This window comes from Prinia subflava, chromosome 2, assembly GCF_021018805.1.
Source record: "Prinia subflava isolate CZ2003 ecotype Zambia chromosome 2, Cam_Psub_1.2, whole genome shotgun sequence".
Lineage (NCBI taxonomy): Eukaryota > Metazoa > Chordata > Aves > Passeriformes > Cisticolidae > Prinia > Prinia subflava.
This window is the reverse complement of record NC_086248.1, coordinates 52,923,563-52,947,697: the sequence shown is the minus strand read 5'-3', so window position 1 is coordinate 52,947,697 and position 24,135 is coordinate 52,923,563. Positions and strand designations below refer to the sequence as shown.

The 24,135-nt window shown below is 36.9% G+C and overlaps 1 protein-coding gene across 1 annotated transcript; it reads right to left on the bottom strand.

Moving 5' to 3' along the window:
• Positions 1-16,077: 16,077 nt before the first annotated feature.
• Positions 16,078-23,765, bottom strand: CENPW (centromere protein W). Its single transcript, XM_063389953.1, has 4 exons — positions 23,747-23,765; positions 23,590-23,713; positions 18,732-18,845; positions 16,078-17,125 (listed from the first exon to the last, which is right to left on the bottom strand). The coding sequence occupies exons 2-4, from the start codon at positions 23,677-23,679 to the stop codon at positions 17,099-17,101; spliced, it is 231 nt and encodes a 76-aa protein (XP_063246023.1). The 5' UTR covers positions 23,680-23,713; positions 23,747-23,765; the 3' UTR covers positions 16,078-17,098.
• Between the last annotated feature and the right edge of the window lie 370 nt (positions 23,766-24,135).

Here is a 24,135-nt window from a genome sequence, read left to right as displayed (position 1 = left end):
CATATGCCTGAATTTATCGTGAAGCAGAAGTGATAACTTCAATTAAACTACATATAATGTTCAAAATAACCCTCTTATCTGAATTTGTATTTCTCATAACAAATGAAAAATCTCTTCAAATTTTGTACAAAAATGGAAGTGTTTGCCCCTCATCAACTGCTCCCTTCCCCACATTCATTCCTCCCTCCTCTGAACTTCTATAAAACCCGACATTAATTCACAGCATCTTTCTCATTTTGTGTTTTTCTGCTCCCAAACTTCCTTAAGAAAGACTCAGAACTGTGCTAGTTTCTTTTGCTGTTTTGCTGATGTTAATATACTGCTTCTGGGACCAAAAAATAATTCTAATCCTTTGTTCCTCTTTCTCATACCATCAATTCCTGAGACAGATTTTGAAACATTTACTGTTTCTTTGATTGTACTTCCACTACAAAATCGCTGAATATTTCTGCAAAGAGAGGATTTATATATCATAAATAATGCAGTGTGTGGGTGACCCTATTATTTTCTTACACTTGTTTGACAGAAACTTTTCATTGTTCTCAAAAGCTTATGTATAACCAAAAGATTTCCCCTCTTGCTGAGAAAACAACAACAAAAACCCAAACAACAAACAAACAACCCAAAACATTCTTCGTGCATTGTAAAGATACCTTTTTCTTGACCTTCTTCAGGAAAACTGCATTTGATTCAATTATGGAAGCTTTTCAGAGGTAGCTAGGTTAAATAATTTTTCCATCTGCATTTATGTGACCACAGTTCCTGTTTCAGATGCTTAAATAATTCTAAAAGGACAAAAATAATTATCTGAATTATGAAAAAACCCAGAAGTGTAACAATAGCTTGTTCTTACTATGTTATAATCCATTATTTCTGTATGACCACTGAGAAGTAATGCCAATGTGACTTTTTTAGAAAATAACATTATTTTCTGCTCACTTTCAGCAATGTTTTTAATGCAGCTGCTCGTACTATATCTAATGTGTTTAGTTACAGTAGCCATGAAAACCTCCAAATAAGTATAAGGCTTTGCAGCTTCAACACATCACAAATTTAGAAGTCTCTAGGAATGATAAGCTGCCTAATTTTTATGATAGTGCCCCACTAAAGTAAACACAGACCTTAAAATACAGCTTAAGCTCAATAACAAAACCTTTTATCAGCAGATTAAGAGTTAAACTAATATCTTCTGACTTCACTTCTGTCTCAATATCTAGCTCTGATTAAAAGCTTTCAAGAATTCTAGCAGAGCCCAAAAATTCAGATTCTTTAGAAAAGCAAGATCCAGAGCTTCAGTACTAAGAACATCCAGCCACCTATCCCTTGCATAGCATAGAATCACAAAATGGCTTGGGTTGAAAAGGACATTAAAGATCATGTAGCTCCAGCCCTGGGGTTGTGGGCAGGGACACCTCCCACTCGACCACTTTGCTCAGGGCCCCATCCAACCTGGCCTTGAACACTTCCACAGAAGGGGCAGTCACAGCTTCTCTGGGAAGTCTGTTTCAGAGCCTCATCGTGCTCACAGTAAGACTTCTTCCTTATATCCAATCTAAACTTACTCTCTTTTCAGTCTGAAGCCATTCCCCCTTGTCCTGTCGCTCCATGCTCTCTTAAAAGGTCTCATTCCCTCTTCCTTGAGGACTCCCTTCAGGTACTGGAAGGCCACAATTTGGTCACACCAAAGCCATCTCTTCTCCAGGCTGAATAAACCCAATTGTCTCAGCTTTTCCTCTTAGGAGAGGTGTTCCATCCCTCTAACCAACTCAGTGGCCTGCTCTGGACTCACTCCAAGAAGTCCACGTCCTTCCTGGATGTCTTGAACCCCAGAGCTGGACACAGCCCTGCAGCTGGGCTCTCACCAGAGCAGAGCAGAGGGGCAGAATCCCCTCCCTCCCCTGCTGCCCACGCTGCTTTGGATGCAGCCCAGGACACGTTTGGCTTTCTGGGCTGTGAGTGCCCATGGATGGGTCATGTCCAGCCTCTCATTCACAAGCATCCCCAAGTCCTTGTCAGCAGGACATGCCCCAGTCTGCGTTGATACCAGTATCTTAGAAGAAAGAGAAAGAGAGAGAGAAAGGAAAAGAAGCATCATGCACTGATTACTGAATATTTTTGCTTTTTAAGATTTATTTCATTAAAACACTATTGCAAAATTTTTGGTTTGCTATTATCTCATTCCTCTGTCTTTAGAGAGAGAAAAGAAGTCATAAAATGAAAGGAATATAACAAGAGCTTTTATCACACTCCAAATGGACTGTTAATTAAAGTTTGAAAAACTCTGGATTAACAAACCTACCAGTTCACCTGAGATGAAATGCAAATTGATAAAAATTCAGGCTGATGAAAAAGTTTCCTTTTGCTTTGAAACAATCTAACCTAATAAAACTTAAGTGTGAAAGTATAAGACCGTATGATTTTTTTAAAGAGAGATTAAACTCAACAAACAAAATAGAACAGGAAAACATTTTTAAAAGGGCAGAATTCATGAAAGGTTTTAAACTGGCTCAATGCTACAAGCTACAGTGTAAATGTGAGATCAATCAAAATAGCAGAAATGTAAATTGCATCGCATTTACAGGAAGATGAAGAAATTCATAACACAGTTTGCTCCATTGTAATTAATGTTTTGCTATGTCTAGACCAGCCTTCCACAATTTCTTTTCTGTACACCATGAATATTTTACTTAAACAACTGTAGTCTAGACCCATCTTTAGAATGCCAGGTTTGGGAAAATTCCACTTAATGTAACCAAAAGCTGACTTATGCACTTCACTGTGTTAGGAGCTAAGATTTAAAGGGACTGGCCTTTTAACCCAGTCTTTCAATATATGTAGGACAAGCTCCTCATATGTATTCTCACAACAGACAATGTTCTTAGCCTTTATAATACCTAGAAAGTGGAAAAAAACAAACCCCACCAAACTCTGTAACATAAACATTTGGAGAACCAGGCTTTAATATGAAACACTGGACAGCAAGATCCTCCAAATGAACCAAACCAAAATTTAACATATGATTGAAACCTGGAACATTCAGTATAGCAATCTGGTAAAAATGGGTCTGATAGGAAAAAGAAATACTGCTTTAGTCAGATCATCTTTACAGTATCCTAAGGTTTCTCCAGGTATTCTGGATATACAGTGAAACAGGGCATGAACAGCATGCAACTATATTTAATAGAGATGACTTAAAATAAAATTCACCTGTATGTATCTGAACACAAGACAGTTTCCAGCACCTCTTATTGAAACCAAAAACTTTTTCCTTTCTTGGCTTCACAACAGCAGCTGTACTCCCCACAGTTAGCCCAATTAAGTCATATTCCACAGAGAAGGGATGAGAAATCCTCTCTTATAGACCATATCTTGCTTTGATTATGACTCAATTTAAAATAACATATCCAAGTAACATATCCTGGCAAAATGAAGATATTTTACTCACTACCAATGACTGTAAAATCTTCTGGCACTCAAAAAATTCACTTGTATCAGGAGATGAAAAGTTGGAAGTATGGGAGTCAGGGTAAAGTCAGTCATCCTTTCCACAGAATTTTTAATGATTCTGACTTGGACACATGTCAGATTTCCTTAATGATATCAAATAATAACATGGAGCAGCACTTCACTCCTTGCAAATGGCCAGTCATCACAGATCAAAATTTAGAAAATCCAAATAAACCAGATCAAGACTTTTTTGGAACAAAAGTAGACAAAATGTCTACTGCTTCACCTGAAAAAAAGTGAGGAAGGAAAGGAGACCTATGGAGAATGTCCAGCCTAATATTTCTGAGGTAGGTAGGGAAGTTTTTGAAATTGTTCTACCATATTCTGGATGTCAATAGTCTCAAAACATCATTCAGCAGATAAGAATAACTACATCAACAGCAGCTCATACCTCACCCTGTGCTAGGACTTTTAATATGGGAAAGTAAAACCAGATGGAAACAATCTAGTTGTTCCTATGACCAGATTTAATTCTTTTTGTTCATGGAGTGACATACAAGGACCTCAGCAAACTAGAGAAACAGATCAAATATCTTTCACCTTGTTGTGTACAGCAGAAAGTCTTTGGGACTCAGTGTTCTGCTTTTGAACTCAATATTCTGCATTTGCAATCTTGGTCTTTTTTTAGCTGAGAAAATGTTTACAGTTCTCAGCTATAAGAAAAAAAACACAGGAGTAGGATCTGAGGCTGTGTCTTGCCAGGACTGACACTCAGTGGGGTGACTCCTCATGCAGAAGAGTACCCACACATAGACGTGTCAGCAGGTATGTGTGCAATCCAGAAAATATAACTTTCTCTCATGAGCAGGTTACAATATTTATGTATTTAATTCTGTCCTGGAAGAATTCTTCAACATTGTTTCTTGGTAGGAACAATTCTCTAAATACTTTGCTCTTGAATTTTTATTGACTTAAGGGTTATTATTCTAGAACACATTGAGACCAAATTGATTGAAAATGTTATGCACTAAGCCCTTAGCAAATCAAGGATGGATGCTGCTGCAAAATTTGCTATATAGGAGCCTAAGAAATTTAAAAAAGCTTTTTCCTCTTGACATTAAATAGCTGATTTTATACAGCTTGTGATACACTCTCATACTATTAAACAAGTAATTAAAATGCATTTATTTTGCTTTACATAAGAGAACTGTGTGATCTGAGAGAAAATAATTGGTATAAAGCATTTAATGATGGAATTTTTTGATGGAATCCACAAAAAAAGTATGTTTGTAGAATATGTAATTTCAAATTTATTAACAAGCAGCAAGCAAGAGAAAATGCATTATATGCTCTCCTTCTACCAGCCTCTTGCAATAGGGCAAACTCCCAAACTGTTTGGAAAAGATTCAGAAGAGGAGTTGAGTTTTGTGTCTCTGAATTTGGGATGAGGCAACTGGCAGGGCTCTGTGCCAAAAAGGTGTTGGCTGGCATCATGGTTGTACCCAATGTCGGCTTAGAACAGGAAAGTGATTGTATTTATTTTTAGTTGTTTTCATATTCCTTCTTTTGAAGAAATCCTTATAAAAACTTTTATCTTGTCATCATGTGTAAATTATAAAGTACATTTTCAATATTAAAGGCTTATGTCCACTCCACTGTGGGTTATATATCAAGATTCCTGCAGCTGTTCTGAAGCATATTTTACTCTGAAGATACTCCAAAGTTCTGGTTGACTTGAATTTGGACTAAGGATTTTGCCATTATATGCTTTATGAAAGGGAGACTGGTAAACGTCTGGACCTTGGAACTGACTTTGTGATATTTGGACTGTGCGTACACATCATGTGGTGAATTAGCGTGTGGTGTTCTTATGCAAACAATAAAAACAAACAAAGAAAGAATTAAAAGTGCATTTAAGAAAATGATTTTCAGCGTATGATTAAAACAATCCCATAATAGCAACAGCTTTGCGGTAAAGGTACATACTTGCCATAAATATCTGCTGGTGTGGAAGCTGAGCACTCAAAACCCTCAATTTAGCAGCAGTGCAGATGCTGTTACTTAGTTAACACTGAATACCACAGACAAATTAGGCACAGTCTGGAAACTGCTTCAGAGCAAGTCAAAAGTGTTGGGGCAAAATCTTGCTCCCATTTTCAGCAGTAGAGATCACTACATGGCTTTGATTTTACATCAGTCCAAATGGGTAACATTTAGCCCAGAATATATCTACAGACAGACCTCACCCCCCAAAAAAAGGTAACTTTTTTTTTTTTTAAAAAAGGTAAAAATCCCAAAAAGTAAAAATTACGAAAAGCTTCACCTGAAAAGTTCTCTCACCCAATTGATAATACCCCTTCAGCAACTGTAATGCCCACTCAGCTGAGCCCCTAAAAAAATCTAATGCTTAAAGGCAGTTTCTTCATTCTGATTGAACATTTGCAATATTATAGTGACAAGAATGGCTCTCATTACTGGAAACAAGATGTGCAATTCTGCATTTTCTCTTAATGCTGATCTTTTAAATGTTAAAAACTTCTATTATTTACCTCAGTTGAACTGAGATTTGGATCCTACTGCAGAGCAGATAGCAGATAAACAGAAAATGGATTGTCTCTCTAAATCATAGCTGAGGACATAGTAATGTAAACAAGTTATTGTCTTCAAAATTTTAGTAGTTGGTTTTTGTTCAGATCAAAAGGCTTCAGTTCTTAGAACTGCTTATATTGGAGGTTGCATCTGTTCTTCCTGGATTTTTTGTAAGGCAAAGGGTTTTTCCCAATGCTTTTGGTCAAATCTCTCATCTATTACTTATGTTCTGTACAAATACATTATTCCACTTCAACAACAAAAAAAAGAGAGTATTCAGACTTCAACAAGGCTCCATTATTTACTACACTTTTACATTTCTGCAGCTAAAACAAATCAACTACCGTGAAATATTTTCCACAAGCATTAATTCAGATTTTTAAGAAGAGATTTATCTTTTAGCTCAGCTTTTCCAAAGTTAATGAAATTAAGTTTATCACCAGGAATATTGATTTAAGCAATTTAGGCATGCTTCAGAAAGTGTTTACTGAAAGGAATGTTTATATCTGTCTTCTGCAAGCTTCAAGCTAAGAATTATTACATATGTTCAATCGGGATGAAGAAACACAACATGCAAACTAACTGGCTGATTACAGACTTTTGCCTTTCAAATGGCAATCAGTGAAAACAGATGGCTGCTCAGTGAGCAAAAATCAAAACTTACCAGGAATCACAGACTCACAGAATGGGTAGGGTTGGAAGAGACAACTGGAGGTCCAATCTCCCTGCCCAAGCAGGATCCCCTCAAATATTCAACAGAACATTCCTCAAACAATTCTGAATGGTGAATATACTTGAGGAAACTGAAATACACATCAATAGCTCATGACAAAGAAGAAAACTTTTGTGAATTATTTGCTAATCAATATTTTAGAGTACTGCTGAAGAAATTTTTCAAATAAGGTATATTTGCTGTTGAAGAGAAATATACTTGGAAAAGGTGGTTAATTATGAGAATTTCAGACACATTACAAAATTTGATCAATCAGTGCACCAAGGGTTACAGGGTAACGAAATCAAATTCCTTAGCAGATAAACCGAAAAAGATAACCTGAAATTGAAAAATAGGAAAACAGGATAAAAACTACTTTTTAGTTGCTTATGATGCTTTCTGATGTCTTGCTCTTCTGAAACTCAAGGATTATATTGCAATGTAGATGAGCCAACAATTCTAGCATGTTTCAATAACTGACTATTGTAACCTAATAAGAATATTTGAAACAATTTTTGGCAAGTCTCCATAGATTCAGTATTGGGGTTTTTTTCTCTTAATACTATGGAATACTTTCAAAGAAGGATTCATGCACAAATTTGCAACAGGGTTCCCAAACCCAATGATTTAGAAACCACATTATTTGCAAGATTTAAGCATGGCTAATCAAACTTTAGGCTGACTCATTTACATGAGCTCTTTATTGCCAGAAAACTCTATTTACAGATTTTGGTCAATTTTTCAAATTTATCACCAATCATCGTGTTAGGGGAAAAAAAATACACAGAAAAGCATATATTAAGATAGTACATATGCTGTAAGTTACAGCATATCCATCATAGCAGGAGTTATAGAGTTGCATATTGTGGATGGGCAGAACTGCATCTTATTTACCTAGTGCTAGAGTTCTAATCGTCATGATTCATTTCTCCACTGTCTCCACACAAACTCAGCAAAACTGGAGAAATAATACATTAAACTAGTGTAAAGGTACTGTTTCAAAGCAGTTTAGGAAATTTAAAGGAAAAAAAAAGAAGAATGCTTCCCACTCAATCAATTACCTCCTGCAATGCTGACAAGGTAGAGAGAACACAGATTCTTACTAGAAGGAAACTATCAGGAACAACCTCACCTCAAATTCAATTTTCCATAAGAAGCAGACTTTTATCTTTTATCAATCTTGCCTCAGTCTGGAAATTTGGGGTCTGGGTAGATATATGAATAGAAAACACTGTAAACAGATAATAAATTTGACACTGCAATTCATTTTCATGCTGGCTGCTCCACTTACATGCTGAACAACTCCCAGAGAAAATGTTTTGATGTGTTTCTTTATATTTCCAAGAATGTCCTGCTCCAAGAGCTTACATGTCTCTGGTGTAGATTAGTTATGGACTTTTCATGCTGATGAGGTAATCCCCTTAATGTACTATACACCATAGGATATCCTCCTCTGTTTCATGTTCTGACAATGCCAAAGGTCAGGGAAGTGTTTCATGTGGTGATAGGCTCCGTTTAAAAAGGAAACTACAAGAACAGAGGAAAATGTCTTTTTCTCTGAGTTTACAAGGATAATATATGAAACCTGGGTAAAAAAGGATTGTCAGTGCATCTTGTATTGAAACTATACTCACAGCTTTGCTCAGAATATTATATTAACTTCTAAAGATGCATTTGCAATATAGTGATTGGTAACATGGTGGTAGTGATAGAGGAAGATGAGACCCATACTGTAACTGCTAAGTTTACTCATAGAAAATGTAGACTTCACATCAAACAGTAACGACATAAAAATAATTTATGTTGAATGCAAAAATTACAATTCTAAACACATGACTTTTATTAAAAGTAGACTTCCTCTGTAAGACAAGCATGTAAAAATTAAATTAACTCAGAAATAAAGATATTTTGTTACACAAATTACGTCTCAAACATGGTCCACATTTCAAGAGGGATGCAGACAAGAGTTAAACTTACTAAGCTTTAAAAAATAGTACATACAATCTTTTTAATAGACATCATCATTTTACATGGAATTTGCAAGAGAAAACATGAAAAAGCTGATATTTTAAGTGTTTCTTTATTAGTAGTAGAAGTTTGCTCCTTTGTGCCATAACTTCATGTTATTTTTTTAACAAACATATTAGTACAATTTATAAAGTCCCAGTTTTGGCACAGCTTTAAAAATCCAGTTTTTAATTTTTAGAAATTTTCTCAAAAGAGTATCTATTCCTCAAAAAAAAAAAATTTAAAAAATAAGCAAACTGGTTTTAAATCAATAATGAACACACAATATAATAAATTGTTTATGTTTACATTGGATATGATGTTTTCTTCTTTACTGCTAATAAGGAGGGCAAACAAATGAAGACTTTTTTGAAGGAGAGGGGAGTACTCACACATTTTAAGCAAAGGCAACAGCATTCCTAACAAAGGTTCATCTTGTGAATTGTCTTCTCAAAGGTAAGGAAGATAGAGCATTTCCTTCACATACACTTTTCTCAGTTTAAAGCCTGCTACTTGTTGGCATTCTAACTTATATTCCAGTATAAATGCTCTGCAGTGTCACAACCATCCTCTCCTTCTCTTCTAAGCATTGAACTTAGGGTTTGTAAAAAGAGGAACAGAAAATACCGGGAAGAAACTCTGCTTAGTCTTCAAAATTAAGAATATTAGGAATGTTATGGAAACTGGAGGACTCCTCTGGGAGGTGAGTCATAATTGAATTTTCATGCTTGAATAAAGAAATATGATATCAAATATTTAGCAAAAACCCTTTAATCTAGCAGCCCATGTAGTTAGCAAAAAACCCCCAAAACAAAACAAAACAAAAAACCAAAGAAAACAAACAAAACCCCCCAAAACAAAACCAAATGGACAAAAATGTAAAATAATCTATGAAAAATCCTCTCCATTTCCAAAGAGAGAGTAGCCTGATATCTTACATTGATGGGTTCTTCAGAGAATAAGAGTCCCAAGTCTAAGTTCCATCTGGGTCTTATATATTAGAAAATACCTAGAATTTCTGAACAGAAACAAACCCAAGCTTTATAAAGAGATTTAAAATTTATATGCATAACACTCAGTATGTACAGAGGCAGACAACACATCAGAACAAGTGTTTTATACTACAGGTAATAGACACAAAATAATACCTTCTTGGTAATTTCTAAGACATCAGTCTAGAGATGTATGGCTTCCTGCTTCACCAGGAACTTCAGGGAAAACAAAGAGCCATTTTAAGAGTCATCCTTAGAAGAAAGGAGTATGTAGCATATCCCATCCTCTCTTTTGAGTATTAAGTGGGCAAGTAAGAAGAAAGAAAAAAACACATTAGCAGAAATATTCAAGGTACAGTTCAGTTCAATATATGAGCATTTGTTTTGGAGAAGTTTAGTGTAATTAAGCATCCATTCTACCCAAGTAAAGATGTTTTAGAAAGGTGTTTTCTTTTTATTTCCAGGAAAACCTTGCAAATATGCTAGGTTCATGAAAATAACATGCCAAAGTAAAACTGCTGTGCTTGCACTTGTCCTGTGTTTTTAATATTGCATATTCCTCCAACTCTTGGCTATAGCTGCACTGACAGCTAGATGTTTAGCAAATAAGAAAAGTTCAAGAGAAAGTACAGTGGCAGGAACAATAGCCTTAAAAATAAAATTTCTTGGTGTTCACAGGTAGAAAGTTACAGTAATATTAACAGCTTCTCGAGCCAGTAAGCTACTCCCTGTTTTGTTGAGACTTAACTTCAATAATTGCAGTCAACAAGAAGTATCATTAAACCATAGATCCACTTGCACAGTCTCACAATGTTTGCATTAATGCTACACATACACAGAAATATCTGCGTGGGTCATTGCGGGTGACAGAGCACTGGAACATGTTGCCCGAGGCTGTGGAGTCTTCCACCCCTGGAAATATTCAAGAACCATCAGGGCACAATCTTGTGTTGTGTGCTCCGAGATGACCCTGCCTGAGCAGGGATGTTGGAGCAGATGATCCACTGTGGTCCCTTCCAACCTTACCCACAATGTGATTCATTCTGTGAATACTAATGTGCCTTCAAAAAGGAAAGTTAATCCATTCTTTTGGCAGTACTTTTAAATGTTGTCGCTGCCCTAAAATAAACCTTCACTATGGCTCTCCAGTATTATACGGAAATGGAAAGGGTAACAAGGAAAACAAAGGAAGATGAAGTTTTTTCTTCTTCTAATCTGAATTTTCAAGGTTTATTCCATATGAATTTGTGGGAAAAACTTCCAAAATAGGCTACAGGTAAAGGATCATCAAAAAATTAATTACTGTGGGGAATTCTGGTGGCAATTTAGTAAGATATCCCATATCTTTACTGGAAAAAGTTTTAGAAGAATATTGTTACTCAGACTACAGCACAGCTACTGCCGTCCATTACCAAGGCCCAAACTTTAAATCTGGAAAACATGGGAGCCCACAGTTAAACTTTAACATGAAACACAAATGGTGAATGAAGGAGTATCTCCGTGAGGGTAGAATCGGCGACAAAGTATCTCTATAAGCAATGAGCAGGGGTAACACGTGGTTTATTGTGAGGGCCTTGCTTGTAGCTGCTGGGCACAGCTAAAGCAGGCCAGGAGAGCAGGAACAGCGAACCGAGCCGAGGGAGAGACAGAGCCCTGAATCCCGTACGTTAAATATCTTTCTAAGTTGAAGAGTATGAGTTGGACCAACCAATCTAATACAAGATGACAACATATACAGCCAATAGAAATGTCCTACCACCCAAGGCAAGCAGAAGGGGATTGTTTAATCAAACGATCTGGCCCTCAGCTTAGCAGGAGTATATTGTTTAATCAAGGGGGCTGGCCCTCAGCTTAGCAGGTCGTTGTTCAAAAGCTGATGGCCCTGCACCCCACACCCTAAATCTCAAAGCTTGCTTTCATTTCTATCTCGCTTGTTGAACTCAGACTCCCAGAATCTAAACCACTATATTTGTAAGGTCTTTCTACTTCATCCTTCCCAACAGGTGAAACTACAGAAACAGAAGAAATTATTCTCTGGCCAACCTTTACGTCAATTGCTTATCCCTCCCTTTTCTTGACTGCTCCTTGGGATTTTGGGTTTTTATAATTAGTCTTTTACCTCACTTTTATTCCAGCCAATCTTCAGGAATCAGTAATATTTGAAGAGCTGACCAATTTTGGAAGCATACATAATTTTCTCTGAAGAGCAAAAAACAACTAAATAATTTAAACATTTAAATGTAACCCACCTTCACTGGTAACTTTAGCTTTTACTATGTGAAAAACAGCTTCAACAGCTATGACTAGAGGCTTGCTTGTACTAAGATTTCAGTTATGCAATGAAATTTTAAAAACTAATATACCTCTTACTTAAATGTTTTCCTTTATCTGGTTTATTTATAAAATTTGCAGTAATTCATTAAAAATTACTTCTTATCTCTGTGTGCACTTACCTACTGAAAATGAACAAATGAAAACAATTCACATTAGGTTGTTAATGTTAAAGGTCAGCATCAATACAATTACACCAATTTCAACCCAATATAAAAGAATGAAAACTCCAGCTAATCCAGCTCTATCCATGCCTGCATTTATTTGGAAGTATTTGCCCTTTAAAAATTTTGATTCAGGATCTGTCCTATTGCCAACATACCTTTCTGTGTTTTCTTCATGTTTAAGAAACAAAATAGGAGACATTCTGTAGAGTCTGACCTAATGGCAGAAGGTTGAGCAAACCATTGATGGAGGAAGTGTTCTTGCTTTTATGTAATTGCTGCAGTCACGTTATTATCGGGTAGTAAGGTTGTGTCTACACCTTTTTAACCTGAAAATACTTTAGGGGTGTTTAGGTGGTTTTTCTACACTCCACCACATTCTCCATGCCCTGAAATCATTCCCCCAAGAAAGTGACCTTCTCAGTAAGGAACTTGATCTTACAGGTATCAAATGACCTGAAAAGATCTTTCAGCAGTCTGGTCAGAATAACATTAATAACCCAGCCCACAGGAGAATATTATGTATCAAAGCCCATGTAAATTTGATGAATGTGGATTGCAAAGAAACTGACAAACCCCCAACATCGTTCACCAAACAGTAAACGAATTAATTTCAACTGATTGTGTCTGCAGCACCATGAACTGTCAGGTGGGAACATCTTCAAAAGTTGCAATTCTGTATTTAGCACAACAGAAATGCTGTCAGTATCTTCTCAGCCTAGAACTGAAGCCACTCAAACATGTAACAAATTTGATCTACTATCCTCTTTTATCATATCCAAGTAAGCTATCACAGCAACTACATTACCATTAAAATACCATTAAAACATATGAAGGAATCTGTATGTCAATATACATACACAGTATATGATAATATACATATTGAACTGAAAAACAGCTACACATTGCTTTGAAACACTGTAATGAACTTGAATTTGACACATATCTCTCAGCTGTGGGAAAAGGAATTTTGATTTAATGTACTTCACATTTTTATTTGAAGTGCAAGTCACACCTTCTAAATACATACTCGTAAGTTACCTCAGAACCCCACACGCTTAGGAGGTGCATGCCCTCTGTTGTGCTAAACGGATAAATAAGTAATGCCTTGTACAAGTATTTCCTTCATAAAACTGCACAAGGAATATATTCTAAAATTGAAGCTATGTTGTACAAATAACTATAGACCTCTAGTTAAGAGAACTACATGAACATTAAGCTTTGAATAAAGAAAAATCTTCAAGATTCTCCTTATCTTTCACCCTCTCAGCACAGACCAGGAGAACATCCTGTTTTGGATGTGAATGGGATTTTTTTTCTTTTTAAAATTAACTACCCTATGTATGTCAGCAGTGTAGGCTTGGTAGTCTTCAAAAATATCAGAAAGTGTCACAATCTATAGCATACTTTTTAATAGGAATAATCAGAATACTTACTCTAATGGAAAGTTACCACAGGGAAAAAAGAGAGTTTTTGCTCTATCCCCACCTTATGGCTAAAAAAAGAATTTTTCTATTACAGCATACATATTTCTGAATTTATTTTTCCATTACTGTACATCTACAACAAGAAATTACTATTTGTATTATGAAAATTTAGATTCTTTTTAAGCACTCACTTCTCCACATAAAATCACAAGGAAACTCCAAGGTGTGAATGTCCTTTCTAGCATTTGTGTTGATTTTCTGCCTCGAAATGACAGATACAACTTTACATTCAAATAGAACAGTGGTTATTAAGTCCTGACCCATCAAAGTATACAAGTTTATTTATTTGTGTTGACACCATTAGGAGTTAGGTCCATAGATCTAACCTTCGCTGACATACCATTTTTAATATTCACACTTTTTAGAAGTTTTAAATCTAATAATCAGGTGATTTATACCACTCAGAAAGTATTAAACTTACACACTGTAAAATCAAAGCAGTTTGCACGACTGCATGCTGGGAGTTGGAATAAGGCATACTCCCCACCAGACTTACTCAGGCTGGCAAACAGCAGATACACTCTCACCAGTCACTCCGTGAGATGAAACAAAAAGAGCAGCAGCACCACTCCCTCCCCTCACATTCATCGGCTGACCAAAAAAACATTTTCTTTTTTTGTAGCTTAATCATGATACTACCCTGCCCCAGGGTCTAACATTAGCCACATCAAAAGGTGAAAACCAAAGGCTACCAGAGGTACTTTTACCAAATTCTATTTCTTCATTAATTTACCTTTAATGACCTTTCGTTGATGGTCAGGGTGAAAGGACAGGGTAGGATGTGAAACAGAACATGGGGAAAGCTAAAAGTAGAAAGAATAGAAAAAATGGACAGTGCCTCTAATTTTTTAGGACATCCATTCTACTCTCTGAGGAAATGAGTTTCAATTGTATTGACAGAGCACCTCTCCTTCCAAAAATCTCTTGAATCTTGTGCTTAAACACAGAGGAAATTCAATATTGAGTCAGTTGTTTCAGAACTATAAATTTCTCATGGTTTCATCAACAGTTGAGCATCACCATGACTCTTCCCTCAAAAATCCTTGCCTTTTTCCTCCTAATGGCAAAGAATCAACACAGGCATTCAAACAACTTCATTAGGTCTTCTACTACAGATCTAATTAAAAAAAAAATTATAGAAGTACATGCTTTGATACTTTGTCATTAAATAGAGACATGACACAGGATTAAACTATCACTATAGCCCCTATGTTTATATTAATTGCAAGTGTCCATGGGTATTTAGACAATACCGCTGTAAGTTTTAATTTTAAAAATCCAGTAGGGAATACTGCATAGAGAAGAGACCCTAGATATATACATAAGGGAGAACAGAAGAGCTGCCAAATAGGAATACAATTAACCTTATGGTGAACATTCAAGATACTAGAAAAACACAATAGCATTTTACATTTCTAAAAGCTTAAGCCCGCTTCATTCACCTCATTAATTTTCAGTAAGAATTTATTTGAAGTTTAGTTTAATACCTGCCAAGCTACCTAAGGCCTTCTTAACACCTGCCTGCTCCAGCTATCACAAAGCATTCACAAGGTACTGTCAAAGTCCCTCTCCTATCAAAAAGAGACAGCTTCTTAACCATCAATACAGGCCAGAACCACCATACAAAATATTTTAAAAGTACACTGGTGGTTGGTTTTAACCTTTTTTTGCCTCCCTTCCCCAGCAGTAGCTGATCATCAATCAATCTACTACATGAGAATGAGAATATTCCACTTAGCTCAGAGTGGATCTTGCTCCTAGAAAAATCAGAGAAGAAAAAGCTAAAGTGGATATCAACACATGTTCTAAAAGAGGCTCTAGCACTCAAACAATTGTACAGTGAGGAAGACCCTAAGAAAACATTTCTAAGGAATATTCAGTGTTGCAATAAAATTGTTGAATCAAAGACAGTAATTACAAATAAAAATATAAATACCTAGTCATATCTTCCTTATTCCTGAGAATTCCTAGTTCAGATTATTAAGTCCACATATCCTCTACATGTGTATGTTTTTTGCCTTCTTTGTGGATTCCAAGGGAATAAGAGAAGAAAATGCAGAATAAAGAATCTAGTCAACCCTTACAAGAAGCAGAATTTCACTAAGCCCTGTGAGTCAAGTAAAGCAGGAGAGTAATCCTTCCCTCCTTTCTGCATACTGGAAGAGGATGACTTTTCAAAGGCTACACAGCATTCTAAAATGTACATGGACATGATATAAAATTACAAGTACTGGCATTGTTACAGTTTCTTTAGACTACAAAAATATTTCTAAAATGCAATTTTTTTGCTGAGTTTCTAGAATGTACTCGGTAAGGTGTCAAACAAAATTAGACTACTCAATACATAACACTTTTAAAGATTCTTTATTTTAAGAACATCTCACTGTGCATATCAAGAATCAACTAATATATATTCCACAAAACAGCATTATCAGTTTGAACTGTAAGATTCACCTATAACTTTATTAATATTAAATTATTAAGCAAAGTGTTCAGTAAATGATTACAAATATCAGAATAGGAACAGAATATGAACTTAATTTAAGAAGGCATTTTTATATAATGTACATTTCCAGACTTCTGACAAGTTAGTATGACACTCAGAAGGGGGAAGGAAATAGCTTGGCACTCAAGCCAACTTGTCTTTGTTAGTTTTACAAGATCTAACTTCGAAAACATCAGCTGTGCCAGATCTTTCTTTTCCATAACCTGTGCGTCTGTCCACACCAACTGAATTACAGACCACCAAGATGTCCCATATACCACATCAAAGAGGTCAGCTTAACAGTTCAGACCATGATTTAAAATAACAACTATGTATTCTTTCCCCAGAACACAGAAGTTTTAACCTACTTTTCAAAATAATTTTAAAATTATCAAGACATTTATAAATAAACTGAAGACAAGGTATTTAATACACTTGTTTCTATCGTGATTGTTTTGAAAACCATGATTTTGTTTAGCTAGTAAATCTGCTCTGCACAATCTACACTGGATTTAGTGAAACCTGTGTTGTTTTTTTTTAACTACTGCTTCCCTTAATAAGTTTCACACTTTTAATAATAAATGCCACATTATACCCAGAGTATCTATGGTACAAGCATTCCTCCATCATTATGAAATAAGGTACATCAAAAGTCTTAAGTGACAATTGACAAGCACTTTAAAATTATGCATGAAGCTTACAAAAAATATACATTCTAAGGGTTTTTTTATTTATTTATTTTAAAGAAACAGTGGATAGTCAGTCAGAGGACAGATGTCAACAAAACTACATAGTTCCACAGGTGCTAAAGCTGGCTCATCGTATAGCTCAAGTTAGTCAGAAAGCATTGAAAAATGTGCTTTAAAATTCCAATGGTCTGTTTTCTAGCCTCTGCTTTTCTTTAAAATAACCTGCAAAGAAAAAAAAAAAAGTATATTTATCAATACAATTCAGGCAGCAGACAGAGACTCAAAACATAGGCTACTGAGACCAAATGCACACCTAGCCAATCTGTTTCCAAGAGCTGTGTTGCCAAGGGTAATACTCTAGAGAAAATATTAGAAATAAAGCAAAAGGATACAGAAAAATTTCAAATTTGAGGGTTTTTTTTAAGTAAGAATATTCATAAGCAAGAATTTTGTAAAATAAAAGGCTTATTTTGAAAATTAATGCTGAGAATGGCAATAGTGCTCTCGAGCTATCAGCAGATTTCTTGAAGTTCTTACCTTGTTGGGCCTAAACAAAAAAAACAAGGTTTACAATAATACAGCTATTATGCTCAATTTTTGGTTGCAATGCCTTATTTCTTTCTGTATCAAGAGCAAACATACCTTTGGAAGGACATTTTTTGGTTTGCAGTTTAAATTGAAAAATGAACTTCAAAGCGCAAGTGGGACTATTTAAGTGTTAAAATTTTTAAAATACAGTCAGTTTTTCCCTTTCTTCTCACCTTAAAAAAATAAACGGATCACAAAAATTCAAAAAGTGTTAAGATTGCAGTTTAAAATAAACCATAAATGTGTAGGGCTCCAACTGCAACATTCACTTGGCTACTCTACATATCCTGTATATGTTTCTGTTACTATAGTAATAGAAAAGTATCAAACTAAACCTTTCAGCAGATGGGAAAAAAAATAGTGAAGATAAACAGAAGCCACAGGACCAAAATATCAGGTAACATCAAGTTTTGTCCTCCCATTTGCTCAGCAGGAGAAAGTGGTTAAAAAGATAAAGAGACTGAATTTCTTCATGACACCAAGGTAAAGCAGACACATCCTAAGGAGTGAAATGAGCTACAGAACACAACAGGATTTCAGTCATATTTTCTTGGGTGACAAAGCTGCATAACATCTTCCCCTTCCCCTTTTTTTTTTGCATGGATTCAAAACTCACCATGCTCTGCAATGCAGCGAATTCCTTCTTCACAGATATTCATCCAGCAGTTTTTGTTAAACTGAACTACCCATGTAACAATCCACAGTCTAATTCTCCCTTAGTTCCTTCCTTGCCAAATACATCACACAAAGTATGCTTGTTCAAGAAGTATCCACAATGCTGCCAGAATCCACTATGAACTGATTTCACACTAAGCAGGTAAGAACTGAAGTTGTAAGAAAGGTATTTGAACCTCTCTGAACTATTTATCACTTGTTCCATAAAGCTTCACTTATTTCACTGAAGTTAAGACAGCATGCCTCCTTGATGTAGTATCAGCTGAAATAAGGATCTTCCAACTCTGGACTGCCTTTCTGGCCACGAAGGCTTGCTGATAGACCGTTTTGTAGACTTATCCATATACTGAAATTACAACTTTAAACAGGGAACAATCCAGAAAAATTGGGCTATATTTAACAGGGCAAGGAGAGTTAATTTGTTGTCTTGGACAAAGAATATTAAGTGTCTATAGGTTTTGAATTATAAATCAAATATCAACTTTAACACAGAAAATTTTTGTAAATGCTGTCATAATACATTTTACATTATATAAAAATAAAAAATGTAGAAGTGTATTAATACCTTCGCTGCAGATATGGTGTGCTCAGGTTTAACTATTTTACTTTTATTCTCAAAAGCATTTGTCCTGGCTTCTTCTGCTAGCCGATGGAGAAACAGTAAGAAGTTCAAATGAACCTTTAAAACAGAGAAAAAAAATATTCAAGCTGTTTAAATACAGTTTGGTTTTTTAAAGATTCATTGTTTGCAACAAAAAAATTGCATATTAGGCTGCTTCCAAATTCCTTAAAGGTGTTCACAAAAAAGAAATTTATCACTTGGTTCAAGTCTCAATAAATTTCCAAGACATGAAACACTCCCGTCAAGAGAGTTTAAATTTGGTATCCTTAAATCATAAAAGTGCTTTAGAAATGATCACACAAACCACAACTGATCTAAGAAGAATAAATCTGATTTTTATTAGCAGTTTTTAATAATAAAATGTAAACACAGCTATCATAGAATAAGGAGTCTTTTTGCTTACTAGTAAATATCGTCAGTTTTCAGGCCAGACTTTTACAAACAGCAAATTCATCCCTGCCTTATCGCCAAATGGACTACGGACAAGTTCAAGGACTTCTGCCCCTTTCCAGTGTAAAGGGACATTGACATTCATTTCTCCAGAACTTGGAATTCTCCACTGTCAGAAGGTTCCATCCATTTTTTCCCAGCTATCACTTAGCTTTTTCACATTAAAAGAACTGGTCAGGCAGTATCCCGTTCCGTACGGAATGCTGTTCTGCTAATACAGAGGGAGGAAAAAATTGCAGCAGGCAAGGAAGGAACTGCTCCAGCTTGGACTAAAACTGCCAGCCATAGCACATTTGTGTGGTAATTAATCAGGGACCTGTAATACAAACCTCTAGCATTATACATACATTATGTGAACTATTTTAATAATCCATCCTGAAAAATTGATAATTGCACATTTTGTAAATTAAACTTTTAAACAACATTACCTCTGCTAGGTAAAATGCACAAATATACTTTTCCAATCAAGAGCTCGGAAAAATATTACTGAAATGTATGAAAATTTTATTTGTATTAATAAGGTGATGCATTTATTCTGCCACACCTTATCTGTAAAGTCTGGAAAAATGTAATGTGGAAAGTTAAAAATTAAGAGCTTACAGGAAATACTTTAGCAGTGGGTTTTCAGCACAAAGAATTTGTTATGAGACACACTCCTGTCATAAGAATTCTGTTCATATGACAAGCAGTTTAGGTGGGTTTTTTTAAATGTCCTGAACTAAATAAAGCCAGAGTGCAACAGATAAATTTAAATAATATTTGACATCATTTGGAAGCATCTACTACACAAAAACCAGATATTCTTGCAGATTTATTTCACACAATATAAAAGCTGCTTTAGAACCAGTCTTCAGTTATTCACACAGAAATTATCTCCAACAGAATCAAGCAGTTCCTCTAAAATAATGTTCAACATTAGAACTCTCATTATTAAACTTATCAACATGGAGGTTAGATTTCTGGGGACAACTTGGAGAAGTGAGAGATGGAACAAAAGCTTCCATACTTGCATGTCCTTCTGAGATACTTAAAGGCAACAATGTTAATTTTAAAATTGCCGTTAAAGGCTGCATCTTCTCTCAGAATAATCGTACCTTTATTTTCCTATTTTCAAAGTGAATTGCTGCATGTGAAGAAGCTTCCCCTGTACTCCAGTATATTTGAACAGTCACATAACTAAAATCAGAACATCCCACAACACAGCACACAGGTTAATAAATATTCCAGGTTATTCAAGGCAATTGAGAAAGGCTAGTGAAAGGAAGAATGACTGAATACCATGAGTACCAGTTATTGACAAGTAACTAAGCAATACTATATTAGTTTAAAGACATTGTTTTAGTACATATTAAATTATTGCCCTTGTGCATAAAATTTAAAACAGTTTTGAACTAGCTACTCATGAAAATCACTTTACAAAACAGAATGTTTGTTTTTCAAAAAAGAAAGGCGGCAAAATTTTGAGAACGTATGTAAAAAATTCACAGCACACGGTTAACACAGCAACTTGCACCCACCTGTTCAACAGAACTGAGGAATAGCAGGGACAACCACTGTAATTTTGTTTTACTGCAGTAACTTCAAAACAATTCTTTAGACTGATATTTTGCCTTCAATGCACACTTATCAACCATTCTATGGTGATAACAAATTAAAGAGACCATTCAGTGCAATTCTTTAAGCATCTCCTGCAATGGAAACACACACGGGGCCCTTCAAGCACAAAAGAAGCAGCTGAGATCCTGCTTTTCTTCTGTAATTGCAAGCTAGAACAAAGCTTCCTATTTTCTTCTCAGACCATTGGGGGAATATCTGGACTTCAGTACTAAAATATTTTCAAAAGAGCCTTGAAAAAACCTGAAACAATATTTGCATCTCTTCACCCAAAGATATTATCATACCCTTAAAAAAACCAAACAAAACAAAGCCAAAAACAAATAGCTTCCTGAGAAAGGCTGACGAAATTTGATAGCTACACTGTGCAAAGAGACAGATATTAACACTTAGGAAACAGGTTCTGACAAAGCTTCCAATTTCGATAAGAGACTTGATCAAAAGTGAAGAAGAAACCTTTTCAAGTATTTAACAAAATTATCTGAATTCTTATGCCTTTCAAACTTGTTAGTCACAATCATGTAAGAAGAAATTGGTTTATCGAGTAAAAATAATTACTGAAGGTCAGGGGGAAAAAAAAAGAACCTGATTTTCTCCTAAGGCAGGCAGACCACTTTACTGGAATGGGCACATAGTGCAGGAGATTTAGACATAAAGCATGGATCAATCTGGAAGATGGCCCAGAAACTGAACTAGCACTTCTCTCATACTTCCCTTCAGAATACATAAACTCTCTGCCCAAAATGGATGGCTCCATCTTGTTAAGCCAGCTACTATATAAATTTGTGATGCATGCAATCTAATCACTCTTACTGTATTTGCAGAGAATAACACAGGCACTAGAAAACAAATGCTCAAAATTCTTTACTTGTCTTACTACACAATGAACTCAACAATCTTTTTCTTTTCCTAAAAGAGGCATAATCTCAGCTGTGTTGGATTTTTTTAGCCATGGAAATAAAAAGCTAAAGAGCTGTTAGACATGCCTAGTTGAAGAACATCATGGACAATCACTACACCTGGACATTCTTGCTAAAAGGTAAAATAAAAAAGCCAAGCCTTGTAACATAAAAGGCTGGGTAATTTGACATCACCAGAAGAGATAAGTTTCCATCACATTATTAAAAATTATTCTGATCTCATCCTTTGTGTTGCAATGAATATTTGCATAGCCATATTTTAAGTTGGATCTGAGTGTTGTTGTTTATAAGTTTCAGTGAATTCAATTCACTGTCTTTGCAGCTCAGAAAACTTTAGTGCCAGGACTAGGAGATAGGAACCAAACACCAAGATTTGGAGGGATGTCCCACTTACCCCTTTTCAGACAGCCACACTACTTTGAAGCCAAATTTTCATTACCCTGGAAACTGTTACCAAGGATTAAAAAAATAAAGTGTGATTATGTGCATTTGATTAGTTGACTAGTGCATTGTACTGAGTAAGCTTTAAGTAAATCTGAGCATGATTAGCAAAGGGCAAGCTCCTTAGTCCATAAAAAAATACAAAGGCAGCAAAAATATTAGGAAGACATATTTTTATTAGTTCCACTCTCTTAGAAAAATATTTAATGTTTACATTCAAATCTAAATACGCTCATGTAATTGCCTATTCATTCATTTTAATCTCATATTACTTATTTTAATTTTATATGTTTACATTTAGCTTCACATATCCAGATAGCAGCCTTCAAGATGCTGCAAGACACAACTTTTATACAAATACGAAATGCAGAGTCAGGGACCATACTAGTATACAGCACGTGTTGATGCTTTAATGCTCTGAGAACCACATGCATTTGTAAACAAGAGGATGTCACAGTCCAGCGAGTTAAGTCCACTACGTTATTTTAAAGAGTATCTTTTTTATGCATTTTTTTTAATACAGCAGCTACCACAAGCTCTCTTGAGGTCAGGTTTCCTTGCTGTAGTCAAATAACTTCTTAGTGAGACAAACCCCACCTGTACCGCAAACCCCTTAGAGCAGGTTAGAAACAATTCAGCTTTGTTGACCTGTTTTTGCAAACTTGGCTCTTTAATTCCCCATCTTTTTGGCAGGCGTTTTTAAACCACGATCAGGACCCCAGCATCTTACTGGATTACTAAAAAGACTTGTCATCCCACAGTTTAGGGCAGAGACTACTTAGATGGCCTTATAAAAACATATGAGCACTCAAGATGCCACAGCAGCTTAGCAACTCTTTGATCACAGTTCAGCTGACTACCTGTACACCCGAAGTGATCTACACAAATACCTGCATCTAGCAGCCACACAATCCAAATTGCTATTTCTCGTTGTGTCTACACCAAACTCTTTAAACATCACTGTGTACGTGGAGCGACACAAAAGCCATGCGTCAGCCCGTCCCTGAATCCCCAAGATCACTATCAAAGACCTACACTGCAGCAGCCACCAGCAAAGCGGAGAGCGGCAATCTCTGCTTGTTCCTGTTTTCTCAGACAGACAGACAGACCAATCGTCTGTTCCCCCCCGCTTTGCCTCCCCGCTGCCTGTGGGTCCCTGCAAAAGCACCATTAGTAGTAACTTGTCACCCCGTCACACCCAGAGTGCTCCAGGACGCAGAGGCCAGAACATTTAGGGAGTAAGCGTCCCCGTTGAGGGCCGGCGGCCCCGGGGCCCCCGGCGCAGCTGCGGTGCCGCCATGGCCGAAAGCAGGGGCGCTCCCGGCCTCCCGGGGCAGCCGCAGCCGCGCCTCTCCCCCGCCCCTCTCCTTCCTCACCAGCAGGTCGGCGTTCGCCGCCAGGCGTAACTGCGGTTTGTGCTTCTTTATAATTTTCCGCAGAGTGCTGCGGGGCGCCGTGCTCTTCATCCTCCTCCTGCTGCTTTCCTTCCTCCTTCCTCCTTCCTCCTTCCTCCTTCCTCCTCCTCCTCCTCCTCCTCCCGCCGCGCGCGCGCCGCCCGCGCTCCCTCCGCCGTTCGAATCCGCCGCCCTCGCGCAGCCGCGCGCGCCCGCCGTGACGCAACTTCCCAACGGCCGCGCGCGGCACCGCCCCCGCGCACCGCCCCGCCCCGCCCCGCCCCTCCTGCCGCTCCCGGCCCGGCGCTTCCCCGGGAGCGGCAGCCGCGCGTCCCGAGTCCCCGGAGGCTGCGGGGAGAGCGTCCATGGGCCCCGCCGAGCCCGGCCCCGCCGCCCGCGTGGCGCACGAGCGGGCAAAGGTGCTCCCCGAGCGGGGAAGGGCGCTCCCCGAGCAGGTGCTCGAGGGACGGGCGGGTCCCGCTGGACACCGCCACGGCCGTTCCCGTCGCGAGGCGCTCGGTGTCGGTC

Excerpts from the sequence above, each read along its gene's own strand:
- CENPW (XM_063389953.1), bottom strand. The coding sequence starts at position 23,679 with ATGAAGAGCACGGCGCCCCGCAGCACTCTGCGGAAAATTATAAAGAAG. Across the intron at positions 18,846-23,589 it reads CGGCGAACGCCGACCTGCTG|GTTCATTTGAACTTCTTACT; the intron begins GTGAGGAAGGAG and ends TCTGTTTTAAAG. Across the intron at positions 17,126-18,731 it reads ACACCATATCTGCAGCGAAG|GTTATTTTAAAGAAAAGCAG; the intron begins GTATTAATACAC and ends TTTTCTTTGCAG.